The sequence below is a fragment of the Phyllopteryx taeniolatus genome, chromosome 12 (genome assembly GCF_024500385.1).
Source record: "Phyllopteryx taeniolatus isolate TA_2022b chromosome 12, UOR_Ptae_1.2, whole genome shotgun sequence".
NCBI classification, from domain to species: domain Eukaryota; kingdom Metazoa; phylum Chordata; class Actinopteri; order Syngnathiformes; family Syngnathidae; genus Phyllopteryx; species Phyllopteryx taeniolatus.
Window position 1 is genome coordinate 13,886,657 of NC_084513.1, and position 19,606 is coordinate 13,906,262.

General features: G+C 41.6%; 1 protein-coding gene across 2 annotated transcripts in view; it reads right to left on the reverse strand.

Moving 5' to 3' along the window:
* pde11a (phosphodiesterase 11a) overlaps positions 1–16,627 on the reverse strand; it is a 47,288-nt gene extending 30,661 nt beyond the window's left edge. For both annotated transcript variants that reach the window (XM_061792845.1, XM_061792846.1), the window contains exons 1-7: positions 15,076–16,627; positions 13,509–13,667; positions 5,275–5,364; positions 4,631–4,771; positions 4,451–4,515; positions 2,875–3,007; positions 2,489–2,564 (exon numbers count right to left, since the gene is read on the reverse strand). In XM_061792845.1, the coding sequence (XP_061648829.1) occupies positions 2,489–2,564; positions 2,875–3,007; positions 4,451–4,515; positions 4,631–4,771; positions 5,275–5,364; positions 13,509–13,667; positions 15,076–15,855 (1,444 nt within the window). In that variant the 5' untranslated portion in view covers positions 15,856–16,627. The remainder of the gene's footprint in view (positions 1–2,488; positions 2,565–2,874; positions 3,008–4,450; positions 4,516–4,630; positions 4,772–5,274; positions 5,365–13,508; positions 13,668–15,075) is intronic.
* Between the last annotated feature and the right edge of the window lie 2,979 nt (positions 16,628–19,606).

Genomic DNA, 19,606 nt, shown 5'->3' on the forward strand with positions numbered 1-19,606 from the left:
TTTATGGCAGTGGACTGCAGTTGGGTTTTTGCCATGAACCTTCTGTTCACACTGTCTCGGACAGAGGGGCAATTTGCACGCTGACCTCAGAAAAAACATTCAGCACAGCTTCAAGCAACAATACGTTGTCTCATTTGAGCTGTAATCAACAGCTTCAAAATCATGACACACTAGCCAGGAATAAGGAGAAAAGTGTCCCTACCATCGCCATAGTGACCCTGGATTACCTATTTTGGCCGACGCCTTTAATGTTTTGTTAGCATTAGCGTCTGTGCTAACATTACTACTCATAGTTGTGTGCAAGTTTTGTATGAACTTTGTTGCACACTATAATGACACATCATGTCTTTTTGTGATATGAGATTATAATCGGTACTGTTTTGCAAATACATCCATTAGCTTGAGGAGAATGCAACAAAACCTGGAAGTATGTTAATAGGGCATAATAAAGTTTGTATGTGGGACGGTAAGCATATGTATTCCCCCTGCGTCTCACGATCCTTTCAAGTTTTGTCGCACGTTCTGCCATGTTTGGAGCGCAGTCGTTTCGTTACGTTCAATCACGGCACGTCCTGGCATGTGACACTTTATGGCTCCGACATTCCACAAAATGGCGCACGCGATTTGAGAGGGGGTAAAGCCGGGTCCAGTAGGGGAGCTTCATTCATCCGAGTCTGGCGTGGCCACAAACATGCCCCAAAGCTGCCCAGAAAACATGTAAGACCTTGATCACAACCTGAGAAACGTGAGAGAGCCCATCAGAACGTGAAGGTCCAGGAAGGGACGTACTGACTGACATCTGTGGTAGACCATGGGTTGAAACAGTAGGATCCCTTTGAGCCTCGTCACAGACACCGTGACAGACCATAAGAAATCTTAGCACGACTAAAATACAGAAGGGGAAAAATGGCGAAAATGCCGAAGCCTACGGAAAAATAGTTGTATTTATGTATATATTTGGATATAAGTAGATGTGAAGTCCTTGGTAAATTAAGCAACTTTAAATTCAAATATACTGTAATTTAAAATTTTTGAGAGCTTATTAATTATGAGTTTTTCATCACAGTTCCACAGAAAGTGCTGCAATGAACTGCCCTAATTTGGTCAAACACGGAGCCCTCAGTAAATTTGTTCTAATCACAGCAGAATGTATTGTGATTTCATTTTTGAATGAGCTGTTGGTTACCTTGAGAGATGACACAAGAGCATTAATTTCCAAATCAAAAGTTTTCTTGACTTGAGAATTACATCTTCCGCTGATTTGTTTGTACAATGTGTTTCCACTTCAGGTCCTCAGGTGCCACCCACACATTGCCCTTTTTTCATTCGTTTGTTCTGTCCTTGTTTTCCCAGCTTCTTGTCCCTGACAAATACATTAACACCTACGCGAAAGAAATGTGAAGCACACAAAGGCGCACACGTCTAAACTATCCATTTGCTGCAAATACATTGATCCCTTTTCACTCCCATGAAAATCATGACTTCCTGTGTGAGATCTCGGAGATCTGGGAGGCTGCTATCGTTGACAGGGTGGACATTTTTGGCTAATGTTAGCATTTAATGAGCACCTGGTGGACCTTAGCAACATCCGGCTACAAACATAACATGATGACAAATATCAAACATTCATTCATTTTCCGTACCACTTATCCGCACTCGGGTCGCGGGCGTGCTGGAGCCTGTCCCAGCTATCCCTGGGCGAGAGGTGGGGTGTACCCTGAACTGGCCGCCAGCCAATCGCAGGGCACATACAGACAAACAACTATTCGCACTCACATTCACACCCACGGGCAATTTAGAGTCCCCAATTAAGCTACCTTGCATGTTTTTGGGATGTGGGAGGAAACCAGAGTACCCGGAGAAAACCCGCACAGGCACGGGGAGAACATGTAAACTCCACACAGGTGAGACCGGATTTGAACCCAGGTCCTCAGAACTGTGAGGCAGACGTGCTTACCAGTCACCCACCGTGGCGCCAAAATATGAAACGTAGCTTTAAATATTGATTCTGTAACTTTCCACTGTTTCAACCTCCCCTCAAGAAAGACAAAATATTGTTCGCAACGTCACTGAAACCCTCAGAGGGCTTCTTAAAGGGCAGTTACCCCAGAATGACAGCAATTTTCGGGACACATGCAAACCATTCAATATTATCATGAAAATAGAATATACATGATCAAAATGGGCGGCACGGCGGGTGACTGCTTGCTGTTTGTTTCTATGTGCCCTGCGATTGGTTGGCGAAGAGTTCAGGGTGTACCCCGCCTCTCGCCCGAAGATAGCTGGGATAGCCTCCAGCACGCCCGCGACCCAAACGAGGATAAGCGGAACAGAAAATGGATGGATGGATGATCAAAATGACTCTTCTGACCAAATAACAAATAATAATAAGACCATGTAAAAAAACAAATAATTTAGTATCATTTAGTCTTAACAAAAAATAGTCATTTATAAGTTAAAAATAATAATTAACTATTTACTGACTTACCAATAATTTGGTGATCACTGTTCCATATCGGAACACAAAGCACAGAGCGAATGTGGAAGTCGGAAAACTGGTCGGCCTAGAAAAATGATGGTGAATATATTAATAACAACGATAACCATCCATCTGCATTGAGAACATATACGATATTTTCATACACTGCACTCAACTTCAAAAGTTCCACAACAGACATTTGAAACAATACCGACCTGTTTGATAATAAACTGTTCATAAATTGTGTTTGTCACATTTGGTAACCTAAAACTGGAGTCAAAATGGACCTCATGTCATACTGTCTGACAAAACAGCACCTTGTTATTTCTCCCGGCCAATCAGCAAAGAAAGGTAATGATGATCATTTAAAAAATAGTTGATTGCTGTGTGGTTACCTCAGCATCAAAGCGAGGATCCTGGTAGGCGTCGCTGATGTTCACAGGAAGTCCTGTGGATGCAACCAGCTCTGCAATGCTGTTTTTGATGAGCCAGTCAGAGTAAGACGACTTTTCCATACTGTCCTTGAAACTAGGGATAGATGATGAGAAATATGAGATGAAGTGAATATTAAACCTCCCCCGTGTCTGCATCTAATTTTCTCAAACAAGTTATGATTAATGTTGACATTTCTCAAAGCCATTCTCATGAAAATGTATTAGCTATGCAAATAGTTTTATTCACTTGCATATTAGAAGTGCAACATGGCAAAGCCATATAATATGCTAATTTGTCCCGTGTCTGTGGACCTGCTTCTGGGATGCATTAATACAGTTGGTGTCGTAAAGCTTCTTCTGCAACTAAGAGTAATGAAAAGTTGAATATGTGTGATCGGCTTGCTGGTTCTTTGCCACAGAAACCCAAGCACACTCCTCTAGTCCCATTTATTGCTGTCCGCTGACCCTTTCCGTTGTATCTGCTGCTTAATGTTCTGGGTGGTTCTCTCTGTAAAGATTCACAGGGGACATTGGGTTTTGTTGTTTCAGCTTTGGTTCGAAAGGTGTCGCACTGGTCATTTGCAACACTAGAAACATGCAGTGCACTGTCTAAACACAACATTCAAGACTTAATGGTGTGTAAACATTTGAATGGAATCTTTCCTGGAAAGCTACTCATAAAGAAAAATGTTTTTAAAAAAATCAATAAAAAAGAAAAGAAAAGGGAAAAAAAGAGAAAAAAGAAAAAAAACAGGTGATAAAAAAGATGCGCCACAAAACTGGACCAACACCTACAATATCTTGTTAAAAGAAAAATCAAGTATAATAAAAACTAAACCAAACGCACAATTAAACTATATTCTAACAAAAGGCTATCCAAACACAAGCAGTGAAAGCTTTGCCGAAATTGTCTGTACATGTATAATAATGTACCATATTCATTTAACAATATGCTTATTATAGTGTTGTGACTGTTTACAACATTTTGTCCCACTCGCGTGTGCCGTGAAATAAGGCAGACATAGCATTCATGTCACTCAGTACAATGCAATGTAATTGTACACCACTTAATAAACATAGTGTCAAATTAATACCTCACTAACAATGTTTTATCAAAACGGAGAATCTTAGCAACTCCTTCAGTGGATCTCATTGGCAAGGTGTACCTAATGTTGTGGGCTGTCTACAAGGTGTTCATCAAAACATTGTATGCAATAATTCAATCATTCGACACCCAGCCATGCTAGCGGTGGTGAGAATTCTCAAAATCAAAGACGGCTCCCACAGTCGACCTGTTATTCGGTACTTCCACAGCAGAGGAGTCTATTTCTTTATTTTCATCTATTCCTTGATGAAAGCTTTACAGATTCAGACGCAAAATGCAAAAGGTGCAGAAACATGACACAGAAAGGTTTACCCAACTGAAAAGAGAGGGAATTTAAAGAAAAACGTGATTATTGCCATTTGGACACATTTAATGGAGTAGCTATTTCTGCTTGTATGAACAAGAGCTGAGTCAAACATCGTACGTACGTACCTTGTTTCAGCATCTGCACTGCATTTAGGTGACAATAATTCAAAAGACTTTGTGAACTTCACTACCTGAAACATTCAAAAAAGACAAACCACTAAATTTACTTTCATATTTTTCTCTCATAATATAGTGCTAAACTGTTGGAGGTGCACCAAATGTGATGTTCAGAAAAAAAAACAGTACCGGTGACTCAATGTCCTCCAGCAACTGAACAGAACAGCGCTCGCACTTTAGCAATGTTTGAGCACGGTGCATGATCTTCCTGACAATTTTCTCCAGGTCAGTCTGTTCTTCAAACAGATCGTTGACTACCTCAAGGAGTGCCTGAATATTGGAGGCAAACAAAGACACTACTGGTGTAACTGCCAGAGTTTTGCAGCCACAGCAATAAATAAGAAAGCATTCGGCAGGTTGCATCTCTCAGTCGAGATGCTTTGACCTGTTCAGCTGTTCCACTGTAAAATCATTGTTATTCTTGAGCTACAAAACATCAGAACAATGCAACATGATTAGCTTCCTCAGTCAAAGCTAATTAAGTCCCTGATGTATGGCAGGGTCAATCCAATCTAATACAAAGAACATAAAAAAGCAGTTCTCTCCCACAGAACTGTGTCCTCATAATGTTCTCTCCACAGCAGATCGAGTGGCATGAATAAGTGTTTCTCATAACATTTCCTCGGAGATGTCTATTGTGGACCAAGCCCTCATCTGGAATTAGGCCAATCCCCACACCCAGAGTAGAGGTCTGTCCAGGTGATAGCCTACAGCAGTGGTGCCAACAAGGTAGGTATTGCTGATTCCACAGAGGGTAGTCACTAGGTACTTACCCGACTCCTGTCGTATTCCTTCCTCGAGGCAGCAAAGAGTTGGGCATTGGAGATTGCAATGCCACAGAAGGGTAGGTACATCTGCAGAACCTGCGCATATAAAAATCGAATTATCTTATCATCCATCATCAGCAGCAGCAGCAGCAGCAAAGCTCATGTTCAGTGCTTGATGGCACAAAATTACTAGCAATAGCAACTATCACCTGATCTCCAAACATCTGTTTTTCTACAAAAAAAGCTGTTGGTGCACAACTCTAGGGGATCTATTTTCGTAGACGCCGCAAATGTGGTCGAGCGTAAAAACTGCCGTATCTTGATTTTCGTGCAAGGTCAAGTCTCGCTGCGTGTTGGCCAACTTGGCAGACTGGTCTGAGCCAAGCCGGGTGTTTCGACGCATCAAGGGTGTGTCCTTGGAGATGCGCCTGGTGGAGTGGGAATTGGGTGTCAGAAAGTCTGTCGAAACTTATGCCTGCTGGGACCACAGCTAAGTTTTGCCGCAACCGGTTTCATGCCTAAAAAGGGAAGTGTGGAGCGTGTCGCCAAAATGCACAATTGCAGTCAATTAATGAGGCAATCATTGGCAACAGCCTCTGAAATATCACACTCTCCATTTATGTCTAGGCCGTTTCCTCTCTTTTTATTGTTACAATATTGCTACAGCAGCCAAAGCAATCCACTTCTTCCTTGACAATCGGACCAAGTTGTTTCTGGTTCATTAAAACTAATAATCAAGCATATCCGTCACCTCAAAATGTTGTTTCCTGATCACAACAACGGGTCAGTTTTTCCATTGAAGCGAGTTGGCATGTGTGTGAGGGCGAGTCGCCCAAGTGTGTGCATGTGAGTTACCGACTGTATATTTTTGCATGTGTCCAGTCCAGTCACATTTGGCTACATCGCTCAGTGTTCAGCAGAAGTCCGAAACGTGGATGTCAACCAGGACTCATCATTCCTTCAACATCTCCATCAAGTACAACAACAAATATAATATATACTATACTTCAGCCCTCATTGTCTAACTCACTGGCCCAGAGTCTTTGATACACGCCTTCTAAACCACTGCAAACTGTAGCCATGATTGTAAACAAAGTTTAATTAATACCTCTCTCGCAGGGTCAATCAAAAGTGAGCCTTACTGTATCCCACCAGGATCAATTACATTTATAGTTGCTCACCCAACACATAACATTATCACATTTATGGCCTTTTTTTTTTTTCAAAATGATGTTGAGAAACTGTTCATTAACAACTTTCCCCAGAGGTAGCGCAACTAAACTCCAAATGTGCTTTAATCCAATTGCGTATTGGAATACATTTCTTGTATTTTTTTTTTAGTTTAAAAAAATGTCCCCCTTTGAATCAGTGCAAAAAAAAAAAAAAAAAAAAAAAAGAATTTCATGACATAATGACTTGTTGGATTCATCAATTTAGCTGACATTTTACCATTTGACTGAACAGTCTGATGTACTGCGCCTTGGGCTGATACAATAAATGCACCTGATTTTCTATACATAAATAATGTAATCAAACAACATTTCCTACTTGCTGCCGTGCTTGATTCATAATGCACATCGATATCAGAGCACACACGCGACTTGGCACAAAAAGGTGCTTTATAACAATGCACATCCAGTAGGTTGAAATCTACACTGTAAAAACATTTGTATAAGGTGTCTGCCCCAGTGACATAAAATCAATAAAGATTTAGGTTGAGGGCTTCCTTACGAGACCTCCTCTTTTGTTATCAATGTTTAGCATCTGGCTGCAGTGTAAATGTCACAATCGGTACAACAAATGCACTAATATTTACCAGCCCTCAGTCCAACCTGAAGGTGAGGAAGGCACAACAATACTTGAATGGCAAGTTACTCGGCTGCAGCTGCTGATATGTCCTTCCCCTTCCGGGACGACACAATGTATCAATTACTCATCAGGCCACAAATGAAGATGTGCAAAGCACTGCCGTATTGACTGATGTCGGATTTGTTTAAACATGCTTCACTTGAGCAATGGTTCACAAAGTGATTTAGGGACCCCCTTAGTAGAAATGGACATGCAGGAAATACAGATTAGATTTTCAGAGATGATTGCAGGATATTTGTATTATGTGTGGTTAAAATCTTTTGGTGCTACGCATACTGAATATAGATATCAACGTCCAGCTTTGGTTGAGGCTATCACGGGTATGTATTTAACAATATTTATAAGTGGGGTTGTTTGGTTACTTTATTAATCTTACATGAGGGGCAAAATATTAGAAACGCCACTGCATTTGATCCACTGCAAACAATCCATCCATCCATCCATCCATCCATCCACTTTAGACCAACAACCATTCACATTCACTTTCATACTAATGGGCACTCTAGAGTCAATCACACAAACACTGCTGAAAACTTCTAGTAATTGGTAAATTAATTGTGTAATTGGACAACAAGTCTTACTGAAGGCACGCATCTTTTATTATTTTTTGGGGGGGTTGAGACTATAACCTTAATGTTGTGGCCTGTGCAGTTATGATAATACTAAACAAATGTGTACATTCTTTAAAAATCCACAACAACGCTATCTTGATAGATAAATCAATAAAAACCATTTCTGACTCGTCCACTGTTTCCCACCTCTCGCCCAAAGGCAGCTGGAGAAGACGCCAAGTCACCCGTGACCCTGACAGAATTTAGCTGTATAAAAAGTCATCTATGACAATTACAACCAGTATTAATATTGAAGTGTGTTTGACTGAACGTCTGTGGCTTCTGGTATATCAACATTATTACGTAAGATGTTGTTTCAAAATTACTAAATTGCTCAGTTATCATTATTTCTCAATATATTGCTCTTAGTGATTCAATGGTTTTACACAGTAAAGCATCTTGCTCAGTTTTGTTTTTCAAAAAGCCAAATGATGCTGAGCAATAAGCTTACTGACTTTGAGATAATGCTACAATATCAAAAGGCAGCATAGGGCGAAGAAGACGTAGTGCTTCTTCTGTTCTTCTTACAATACAAAGAGTGCAGTGTTCACTTAACTGAGTCTCTGTCTCCCTTCCTGCCTTAAAATAATCTACTTGAACCCACCTGATGTGGTTTCGAGAGCAACCACTCCACTTCATCTGCGCCGCTGTTAGTGACAGAAATCCTAAGGCATACTTGGTCACTGCTTCTTGTCATCCACCTCTGACATGGTGGACCACCAAATTGCAGCTTGCTACCTCAGTCAGAGTCAAGTCACTGAAAGTGCCATAGTATTGATAAAAGGGGAAATAATCACAAGGTGTAAGACTTCCTTCTCTTAACATTTTGTACGTTTTCATCCTGGTCTGGTCCCTCGTCCCGCGTTTGCCAACAGGTGGGCATAAGACAAGCAAACAGAGGCAGAGCGAAGGGACCTTAGCCAACATTTCTGCTCGACAGGTATATTTATAATCTCTTTTTGAATTTTAATTGATTGTACATTGCACCAAATAACACTTCAACCCCATAATATTTAGTGCCCTATTTTCATAGACGGTGCAGCAACGCTTCAGCGTAAAAACTGCCACATTTAGATTTGACAGGCCCGTCTGTGCCAAGCTGGGCGCAGCGAAGGTGTGCATTTGGAGATGCGCATGGCAGAGTGAGATTTTGGTGTCAGAAAGTCCATCTGAATATACATCTACTGGGACCTTGTCTAAGTTTTGGCACAGGTGGCCTAACGATTTTGGTGAATTTGATGCATGCAGGTACACATGCAGGGAGACAGACATGCGAGCTCGGCGGACATGTAGTGGATAACAGATGTATTTCAACAGCAGGGATTAAACCCTCTTAATCACTGTAGACTTCAATTCATTGAACACATTATTTCTTTATTATTGGGATGTAGATACATATATAAATCGGGTTTTCACCAGCTCATTCTGTATTTAATAAGGGTAACTGCTAATGTTCACCGCTGCGGTCATGCACGGATTGCTGCGTCCTCTTCTGCATATGGAGAGGTCCACGTGAGATCCCATTCACTGCTTTTAAAAGGAATGAGGGAAGCCGCTTCGATTGGACAGGGTTGAAGCCCGCCTCCTTGCAGAGTTACGCCAAGCGCAGCGCTGGATTTGGGCTAGTCACGAAACTAAAGCCCATAATGTTCTAGTAACACTAAACTATCTTAGTATTGTTAGCGCTGCTATTTTGTTGACGCTAGCTGTGAGTTCTCTTTGATTGCTTATCACAAATACGCACTTCCATAATCGCACGTGATTATGAATGGCCATGTTTGAGTATTGCGCTCGTGCAAGTTAGTGAGGGCCGTGGCTTTGGTCAGCGACTCGAGGGGGGGGGACCACAGAAAAAGATACCTTACTATCTCTGTCATCAACATCAATATTCATTTAACAGCTACAAATGTTTTTTTTTTGCAAAATCACAAGCGCAACATACAGGCAGACAAGTAGCCCAGCACAGAAAGGGATATTATTTTTAAATTTATGAGTGTTAAACCAACACTTATCCCTTTGATGAGCGCCATCTTATCACTTTTGGCTGACTTCCTTGCTCTGTGATTTTCGAATTTAGAAGTTGTTATTCTAGTTATTGCGTCTTACTGAGACAGGACATTTCAAAGTGAGTATGCATAAAATCAAGCGACCCGATGAAGTAAGTTTATGCACATAAGACAACAGCTATAATGCTTTATAAAAGATAATGCAATTATACATTATACATGATTACTAAAGCTCCCCAAAGGCCGCAGAGGATCATCACGACACAATTAAAGCAGCGTGGGATTACAGCCAACCAGCATGTGTTCAGATAGCCTATGAGGTTGCACCACACAAAGAAATGTTTAATGAAGACAATCTAAAATCGTTGTAATGACATCTAACATTGCTGCATTTTCTAACAATTTGGAGTGAGATACATTTTCCTGTTACTGAGACCTTCAGCAGTGCTACACAATAGCAGCTTACTGTGTTCTGTGTAAATGCTACCATTAGATTTCATTACTAATTCATCTATCGCCAGCATTAGTGTGTTGTTAACGCAATGGTAAAGCCACTTAAAGCATAGCACAGCGAGGATGATAACACTTCAGTGGTGCCAGTAATGTTGTGTACTGTGCAGGGCTTTCATAATCCTAACTAAGAAAAGTTGACCCATATTAGTAACATTTGCTTTTGTTAGGTTGAAATAAACGATACAGCATAGTGAGTATGATTCTCCTATGCCAATTTTTTGGGAGTGGGTAGGGGCAACAAATTCTGTCTGGCAAAGAAATATCATACAAACATATGAGATGGGCAAGAAAATAAGTACAAATTCTAAAAAATATTATACCAGTCCTGTTTGTTGTCTCTGCTGTTTAGTACTCCGCCATTGGAACAGAAAATTGGAAATGGAAAAAAAGCACATCAGACAGTGAACATATTGTAGTTTGTCTTTGTAGTGGTGCTGAAATTAAAATCCAGTCGACACTGTAATTCATGTCAACTAGCAATAAAGCTACTCCGTTCCATTCTCGTACAGTTTTCGCCTGTAAAGTGCCCCAGAGCCAGTGTAACTGCTGGCCATTAAGCTTCGTAGATGATAACACCAAACTGAAACTGAACACTGAGCACACAGGCAAAGTAAAAAAAATAAAATGAAAAATCCACAAAGACACCAACCGAGGGAAATTTGCTCCAACTTTTGGCAAGAACCGTAGAGCGCAAAGAGACACTAAGCATCGGAGCAAATATTCCACACGTCTGACAAGTGAGTGTGTGAATTACTGAAATAATATATAGTTTGTTACAAAGCGTGGCGTCCAAACAACAAAGACAAAATATTTCCTACAGTCCATCAGATAGGATGGATGGAAGTTCTGCATCATTATAATTGGGGGAAAAAGACAACTTGTGATGGAAAGTAACCCAGGTAAAAAGCTCATCTAGCACTTCATAGCATTTGGCAACTCAATTTGACGTAACGGATTTACTTTAAACAAATCCTTACCAAAATGACAGTCGATTAACTGATCATTTTCTAGGGACTCGCTGTGACGGCCGTACATTGCATATTGTCAAGTACATTTTTCAACTAGTAGACGTGAAAGTGGGTCTCGCCCAGTTTGTCTGTGAAATTCAGGTTCGTAAACCACTGCACTGACTAACAAATCTCTGTTGATGGCAGTGTTGCGTCTCTCTACATTTGAGATCAGCACAGCTTTTGACTAGTAGATAAAGATTAGGGGGTGAATCTCGGCTTGTCACGTCGATTATGAGGGAGAGAAATGGTAAAGTGTCGTACGTTGGACAAGTTTAGGCACTTCACACTCGAACAGAGTATGTATATGTACGGTATAAAAAGAGTATGTGACGCGGTAGGTCGTAAAAATGTGTGTTGCGATCGGGAGAAAAGAGTTCATGGAGTGAATGGCATGTAAAAAAAGCCACTGATGTCCAAGTTGAGCTATGAGGTGAGTCAGTGTCAATCATGGTGCATTTCATAGTTGCATATCTGTAAACAAGTGATTAGCCAAAAGCAATTTTGCAGTCTCGGTTTTGTGGTTTTATAGTTTAAGGTGTCACAACAGCACAAAATAGTAGCGTCAGTCATTGTTCTGCTTGACATTTTTCTTTTCACAAAAAGCTTGTTTTCTCATTCTTTGGGTGGAACCAGCCCATATTCTACTGTTGGTTACAAAAGAACGGAAAAAGCTAGAAACAAACTTCTGGTGAAAGGAGACAGTCTACTCTTTGTATTGGTAGATTAATTGCAGGAGACAATATTCTGTGGGTCTTGAAAGATGAGTCAAAATGCTCTAAAATGCCTGGCAATATGGGGAACTGCCTTGAAAATAGCTGGCAGTGAATGAGTTGATAAGGCACAAAGAAAAAACAAGGAGGATATTGTGTTACAAAAACAGAATAACTACTGCCAACGTTTCTGAACTGTACCGTGAATTCGAAACTTAAGAGTATAAGCTTACAGAACAGTCTTTCAAGGGTAGAACCAATTAGAGTGTTCCATTGCCTTACTTTTGGTATTTCCGCACCTGCAATATTAACATAGAAAACAGTATGAAAACACAATTTCATAACAGCCTCGCTTTGGTCACGTACCACCAACACCAGAACCCAGCCGAGACAAATGAACGTTTGAAATGCCACACATGAATGGTGAAGCTTGTGAGCATTGCATCTGGCTCATGCACTTGTTTTTCTTTGAAACTGTTCAGTCAAAACAAAGATGTCTAAAGCAGTGCTCGTAGTCCAGATATGTTTCACATGCTCCCCAAGTGCAAACTTTTGGAAGAACACCTTGCATATGATGATTCTACAGCTTTGTGGGTCAATGTTGTTTGATTGCAAACAAGAAAAACGCTTCATCGAGAAGCCTAAAGTCTGCGAATTTGCGAATCTTCTGCTATTTGCAGTAAGTTACTTTTACTGATCTCCTACTAAATTCTAAGGTCTGCTGAAAAATTGTGCTGACCACCATTATTTTGTATCTATATTATATTGAATACCCTATAGGGACAATATATTGAATAGTCAAACTGATGAACTTTATTGTTGTTTTTTTTGCAAATATTCACTTATTTTGAATGTGGTGCCTGCAAGACATTCTTCCCAAAAAAAGCTGGGACAGAGGCATGTTTACCACTGCGTTACATCACCTGTCCTTTGAACAACCCTCAATAAGCATTTGGGAACTGAGGACACTAATTGTTGAAGCGTAGGTGCAATTCTTTCCTAAGCTTGCCTGATGTACAACATCAGTTGCTCATCAGTCCAGGGTCTCCGTTGTAGTATTTTGCACTACATAATGCGCCATGCTTGTTCAAAGGGAGACAGGTCTGGACTGCTGCCATGCCAGTTTAGTACTCGCACTCTTTTACTATGAAGCCACATCGTTGTAACATACATTTTATATAATGTCCCAACTTCAATGGAATTGGAGTTTGTACATTGTTCATATAAAGTCACACACAAATGAGTGGTGAGTATTCTAATTTAGTCAAACTATTTTCTTTTTTTTTTTTGAATTATTTAGATAAAATTGCTGTTTTGGTGTGTGCTAGGCTCAACTTTTTACATGTGTAGTGAACCCACGTTCCCGACGCCTTTTTGACTACTGACAGGCAGGATAATTGGCTGCGAGGAAAGAGCATATGAAAATCAAACACAGAAAAATACATTTGCAATATTGATATGGTCTGCAAATGTCAAAGTAACAACAGTGGCACAGGCTCCCCACCGTGACAAAGATATTACCTTTTCGTCATCTTCAGTGAAGAGTTCCACACTTGAGGTCTTGTTGATGGCCTGGGCCACTCCGATAATTTCTCCATCGCTATTGCGAATGGGCATGCACAAGAGGGACTTGGTCTTGTACCCTGTCAGCTTGTCAATTTCATCACTGAACCGGCGATCCTGCGAGCCCCACAGACAAGTACAGTACATGATTAACACATACAAGAGTGGAGGTTTTTGTAAGACTTAAATGCTGGTTCTCACATGACACTGGAGTGATAATGTATTAACTCAGCAGGACCTCAAATTGGGGACATTATAAGTTTTATATTGAATTGTCTTTTCTACCATCCATCCATTTTCCGTACCGCTTATCCTCACTAGGGATGTTCTGTCTCTTCTTTATTCTAAATGGCAATGCATTTCATCGATTCCTTTACTTCAAACAAATAACTTTGTGTTCTGGGATGGTTCCCAAACACGTTGTCTCTGTGCTGCCATGTTTACATACAGTACGTGCGTGTGTGTGTGTGTGTGTGTGTGTGTTTTCATTATTATTATGTTTTACTTTCAACTGCAGAACAAATATCCTCTTGAGGGACAATAAAGCTCTGGAGTGAACTAAACTAGAATTATGCTGTTTATATTTGAGAAAAGAATGCCTTGAAGAAAATGTCTTTTATTGTGCCAGGTTTTTGTGATGTAAAAATGAGTTTGGCCATGTATACACATTTCACATGAAAGCTTTCACTGAAATGTAACTGATATATTTTTAGTGGAGAAGACAGAAACCAAGAACAATGTGGTGGGATAACTGTGCCCAACTTATTTTAGAGATACGGTATGTAGCCTATATACAGTGGATAGTCTACGCACCCTTGTTCATATAACAGGTTTTTGTGATGTGCACAAATGAGACCAATATAAATCATTTCATTACCTTTTTTTCCACAATTGTTTGGCCTATAACTTACAATAGGGGTTATGCGGAACCAACTTCCGCATTTGGTAAAACAGGTCGAAGCACTTCCTTCCGTTCAGTTATTGTGTGCCGTAAGAGATCGTCAGGTGTGCCGTGGGAAATTATCCAATTTTCCAATTTCACCAAATTATATATATATATATATGATGTATCATTGACAGGCAGAAGGTACATAATTGAACCACTATCACATTGTGGCTTGTTGGTGATCTTTGATGTTTATTTCCAGTGTAAAATATGTGCCTTAGGTTAATAAAGGTTGGAAAACACTGCGCTGTACTACAGTAGTGTGTCCTAATTAGTTTGCATTGCAAAACGGAATTTTCTTACTATTTGGAATGTAGTTAAGCTAAGCAGAAAAGGTGTTATGAAACATGTCTTTTTACCTGCAGTCGAGTGTGGTGTTATTGACCTAAAAAGTGTTTATACCATTTAGGTTAGGTGCAAGCAAGCATTCAGTGGTGACTGCCTTTTATTGTTGACTAACTGCAAAAAGATGGATATCGCTCTGAGAGAGATTGAAGGCTGTGATGAGCATCATCATCATCATCATCATCATCATCATAATCGGCCTGGGGGTGGGGGGGGGGGGGGGGGGGGGGTCACCTGGTAGACGTCCGGGATGTTGACGGTCTCCCCGTGCTCGGCCACGTATCCGATGATCCCTTTGCCCCAAGGCACCTGAACCTCGTCCGAGTTCATGGAGGGCAGCACGGTGGTGCCGGCGTGCACGTCGAAGGACTTGGACACGAGCGTCTTCTTGTTGCCAGTGCCCTCCACCAGGAACAGGGAGCACCGGTCCGCGTCCACCATGATGCACACGAACACCAGGATCTTGTAGCTGAGGCTCGTCAGGTCCAGGTCGTTGGAGATGTCTTTGACGAGCTCCAGGAAGAACTCCCTCTCGTTGTTCTCCTTGAGGTAATATTTGAAATCCACGGCCGTGGACGGGTACTGCGGGATGTTGACTCTGGATTCGAGCAGCGCGCTCAAGATGTGCGCGGTGGTCGGGGGCAGCGAGCTCGCCTTCCTCAGCAGGGCTCTCCGCCGCATGCTGCTCAGCGGCTCCTGGGCCCGAGAGTTGACTTGCTCGTCGTAGGTTCGGTTGACGTTGACGGCTTTGGAGCGGGCGAAAGTTTTGCGCAGCTCCTTTTGCGAGGCTCTGCGCTGGAGACCGTCGCATTTGCTCGCCCAGCTGTCCCTCAGAGCGGCGCCCTTCTCGTCCCTCGCGGCCGCCGGACCCACCTTGGCCGCCTGGTGGTTCTTGAGCCACTTCTCCACCATGCCATACGTGCCCTTTCGGTTCAGGTAGTCCTCGAACAACTCGGGGTGCGAGTCCAGGAAAGTTTCCACGTCAGAGAAACACACCATATTGGCCACTGCCATAACTGGTCTCCGGATGCTCCAGATGCTCCTGGGCGAACCAAAGCCACGAAGTCGCACGGGCAAAGATCATCTATGAGGCTGGGCTGGAGGTCCAGGTTAGAGAATCACCGGGAATCCACAGACGCGTCAGGCTGGAGCCCCGCCGCCCCCCGCCCCCCCCCTTGAGCCAACATCTCATCTCCAGCCTCCACTACGAGGATGACCTTCTTTTAAAAGCATCTTACCTCCTCCAAGTTCATCGTATACTGTTCACTGAAGGGAAGTAGGCGGACCACCGCAAACGAGCAGGGGTGGGAAAACATCAGAGAGAGATGCACAAGCGAACATCAGTGCGGTGTGCGGTGTGTGTGTGTGTGTGCGTGCGAGCGTGCGTGCGTGCGTGCGTGTCTTCTCGTGTGCAAATGACTGTGTCGCCTGTGGTTGGCTCGGCCCGCTGACGTGGGCTTCGTCACGGGGCTGAGCTTGCAGGCTCCTGAGGCTCGCTCCAGCATCCACAGTCTGTGGACATGTCAACGGCTCGCCCTCTTAGTCGCTCCAGAAATGTTCAAAAATGCCTTCCAAAAGTAGGAAAACAAACCCCCCCAAAAAAACATGTCGTTGGATCAATTTCTTGTGAATTAGACTTTAAAACATTCCTTTGCAGTCGGGAAAAGACTATTCCTCATGACAATGACTGCGATAATAATCCAATCCAATGACTAAGAAAATGTACATCTTGATTCAAGTGTTATTATTCCATAAGTGGAAGAATGCTGGCTTCTTGACTGTGAAGTTGCTTCGCTGAACACTAGAGTGGGCTATTCTACACCAACTGCCATCAATTATTGAAAGTGTAACAACTCAGCAGTGGTTAGCAAACGTTTTACACAAGAGTAGTACCGAAAAAAGTACCATTATAATCAACGCTAGAGCTGCGAGCGGCTATAATCGGGCCCTCGCAGCCCGGCCCCGTTGGGGTACTGGCAGCTTGAGGTCCTTGCACCATAAAAAATGTATTGCACATAAAAGTAAAAGTAAAAAAAAAAAAAGTCAACCTAAATAAATGCTTGAAAACAGACAGTTGCAAAAGAGAGAATGACATGCAAATGTGTTGTACTGCCAAGTCAACAGTAAAATCTACAGAAGCAAGGGGCACTTTAACGTTGTTCAATTGTAATTTATTAAACATGCAAAAAGCAGTGAATCAAGCAATTATACAGTGCATTACAGTTATTTAGGAAAACTGTGTAAAGATGACATAATAGATTTGAACAATCAACAGAGTTACTGGTCGCACTTGCGCGAATGAATGAAAAATGTACATTTTAGGGGCAAAAAGGTCACCATTTAGGGCAGGGGTGCCAAACTGTTTGTAGTCAGTCCAATTTGTTCTCAAGTGGGCCGGACCACCATATTTGTGGCTTAAAAATCCATAAATGACTCCTCAAAATTTTCCCCATTGTTTCTGTGCAAATAATGAGTACTTTCAGAAAATGTATTCATTATTATCTTATTGCAAATGTCATTCAAAATCATGTGAGCAATCTGAAATTTGTAACAAGAAATGATTTCAAATGATGAATAATGAATCCGTGAGCATGCGCCATTCAGTAATGCATCCTTTGTACAACCCCAATTCCAATGAAGTTGGGACGTTGTGTTAAAGATAAATAAAAACAGAATACAATGATTTGCAAATCCTGTTCAACCTATATTTAATTGAATACACTACAAAGACAAGATATTGAATGTTCAAACTGATAAACCTTATTGTTTTTAGCAAATAATCATGAACTTTGAATTTTATGGCTGCAACACGTTCCAAAAAAGCTGGGACAGGTGGCAAGAAAGTTGAGGAATGCTCATCAAACACCTGTTTGGAACATCCCACAGGTGAACAGGCTAATTGGAAACAGGTGGGTGCCATGATTGGGTATGAATTGATTACTCATTCACAACCAAAGATGGGGCGAGGTTCACCTCTTTGTGAACAAGTGCGTGAGAAAATAGTCGAACAGTTTAAGGGATTTCATCATCGATAGTCCATAATATCATCAAAAGGTTGAGAGAATCTGGAGAAATCACTGCATGTAAGCGGCAAGGCCGAAAACCAACATTGAATGCCCGTGACCTTCCATCCATCAGGCGGCACTGCATCAAAAACAGACATCAATGTGTAAAGGATATCACCACATGGGCTCAGGAACACTTCAGAAAACCAATGTCAGTAAATACAGTTCGGCACTACATCCGTAAGTGCAACTTGAAACTCTCCTATGCAAAGCAAAAGCCATTTATCAACAACACCCAGAACCGCCGCTGGCTTCTCTGGGTGCCGAGCTCATCTAAGATGGACTGATGCAAAGTGGAAAAGTGTTCCGTGGTCCGACTAGTCCACATTTCAAATTGTGTTTGGGAAATTGTGGCCCTCGTGTCCTCCGGGCCAAAGAGGAAAAGAACCATCCGGACTGTTATGGACGCAAAGTTCAAAAGCCAGCATCTGTGATGGTATGGGGCTGTGTTAGTGCCAATGGCATGGGTAACTTACACATCTGTGAAGGCACCATTAATGCTGAAAGGTACATACAGGTTTTGGAGAAACATATGCTGCCATCCACGTGTTACAACAGCGTGGCTTTGTTGTAAAAGAGTGCGGGTACTAGACTGGCGTGCCTGCAGTCCAGACCTGTCTCCCATTGAAAATGTGTGGCGCTTTATGAAGCGTAAAATACAACGACGGAGACCCCGGACTGTTGAACAGCTGAAGCTGACATCAAGCAAGAATGGGAAAGAATTCCACCTACAAAGCTTCAAAAATGAGTGTCCTCAGTTCCCAAATGTTTATTGAATGTTGTTAAAAGAAAAGGTGATGTAACACAGTGGTAAACATGACCCTGTCCCAGCTTTTTTGGAATGTGTTGCAGTCATACAATTCTAAGTTAATGATTATTTGCTAAAAACAATCAAGTTTATCATTTTGAACATTAAATATCTTGTCTTTGTAGTGTATTCAATTAAATATAGGTCGAAGATGATTTGAAAATCATCGTATTCTCTTTTTATTTATGTTTAACACAACGTCCCAACTTCATTGGAATTGGGGTTGTAAATGTAGACGTAGAAATGCACGTTGTGACTGTGACATGAAGTCAGACAAAACAGTTCCTGTTTTAGCTCAATAATGATGACTAAAATGATATTTACTAAATACCAGAAGAGTGAGAGACTGATTTTTGTGAGACTTTTAAGTACTGTGAAGTAAGGACCGCAAATTGCACCCGGGCGGTAGGTTGGAAACCACACTGCAGGACAAGTGCAAAGGTATGGCCCAAACGAGGAAACGAGGAAGAAACAAGGAAGGAAACAAGGAAACGAGGAAACAAGGAAGGAAGGAAGTAAACAAGGAAACGAGAAAACAAGGAAACAAGGAAGGAAACGAGGAAGGAAGAAAAGAAGGAAACAAGGAAGGAAACGAGGAAGGAAGGAATGTAACGAGGAAACGAAACAAGGAAACAAGGAAGCAAAGTGAACCAAATGTATTTATATATCGCATTTCATGCACAAGGTAACTCAATGTGCTTTACATGATTAAACGCTTTTAAAAACAAAGGAAAAAACATCTTATGAACATTTAAAACAAAGAGACAAAATAAAATACAATAAAAACAACATACAGTGCAAGAAATATCATTTCAAAGTGGAAATACTCTAAAATGCATGGGGGGAAACCTGGACTTAAAAAGATGCATACTTGGGGCTGATGTCACTTCTG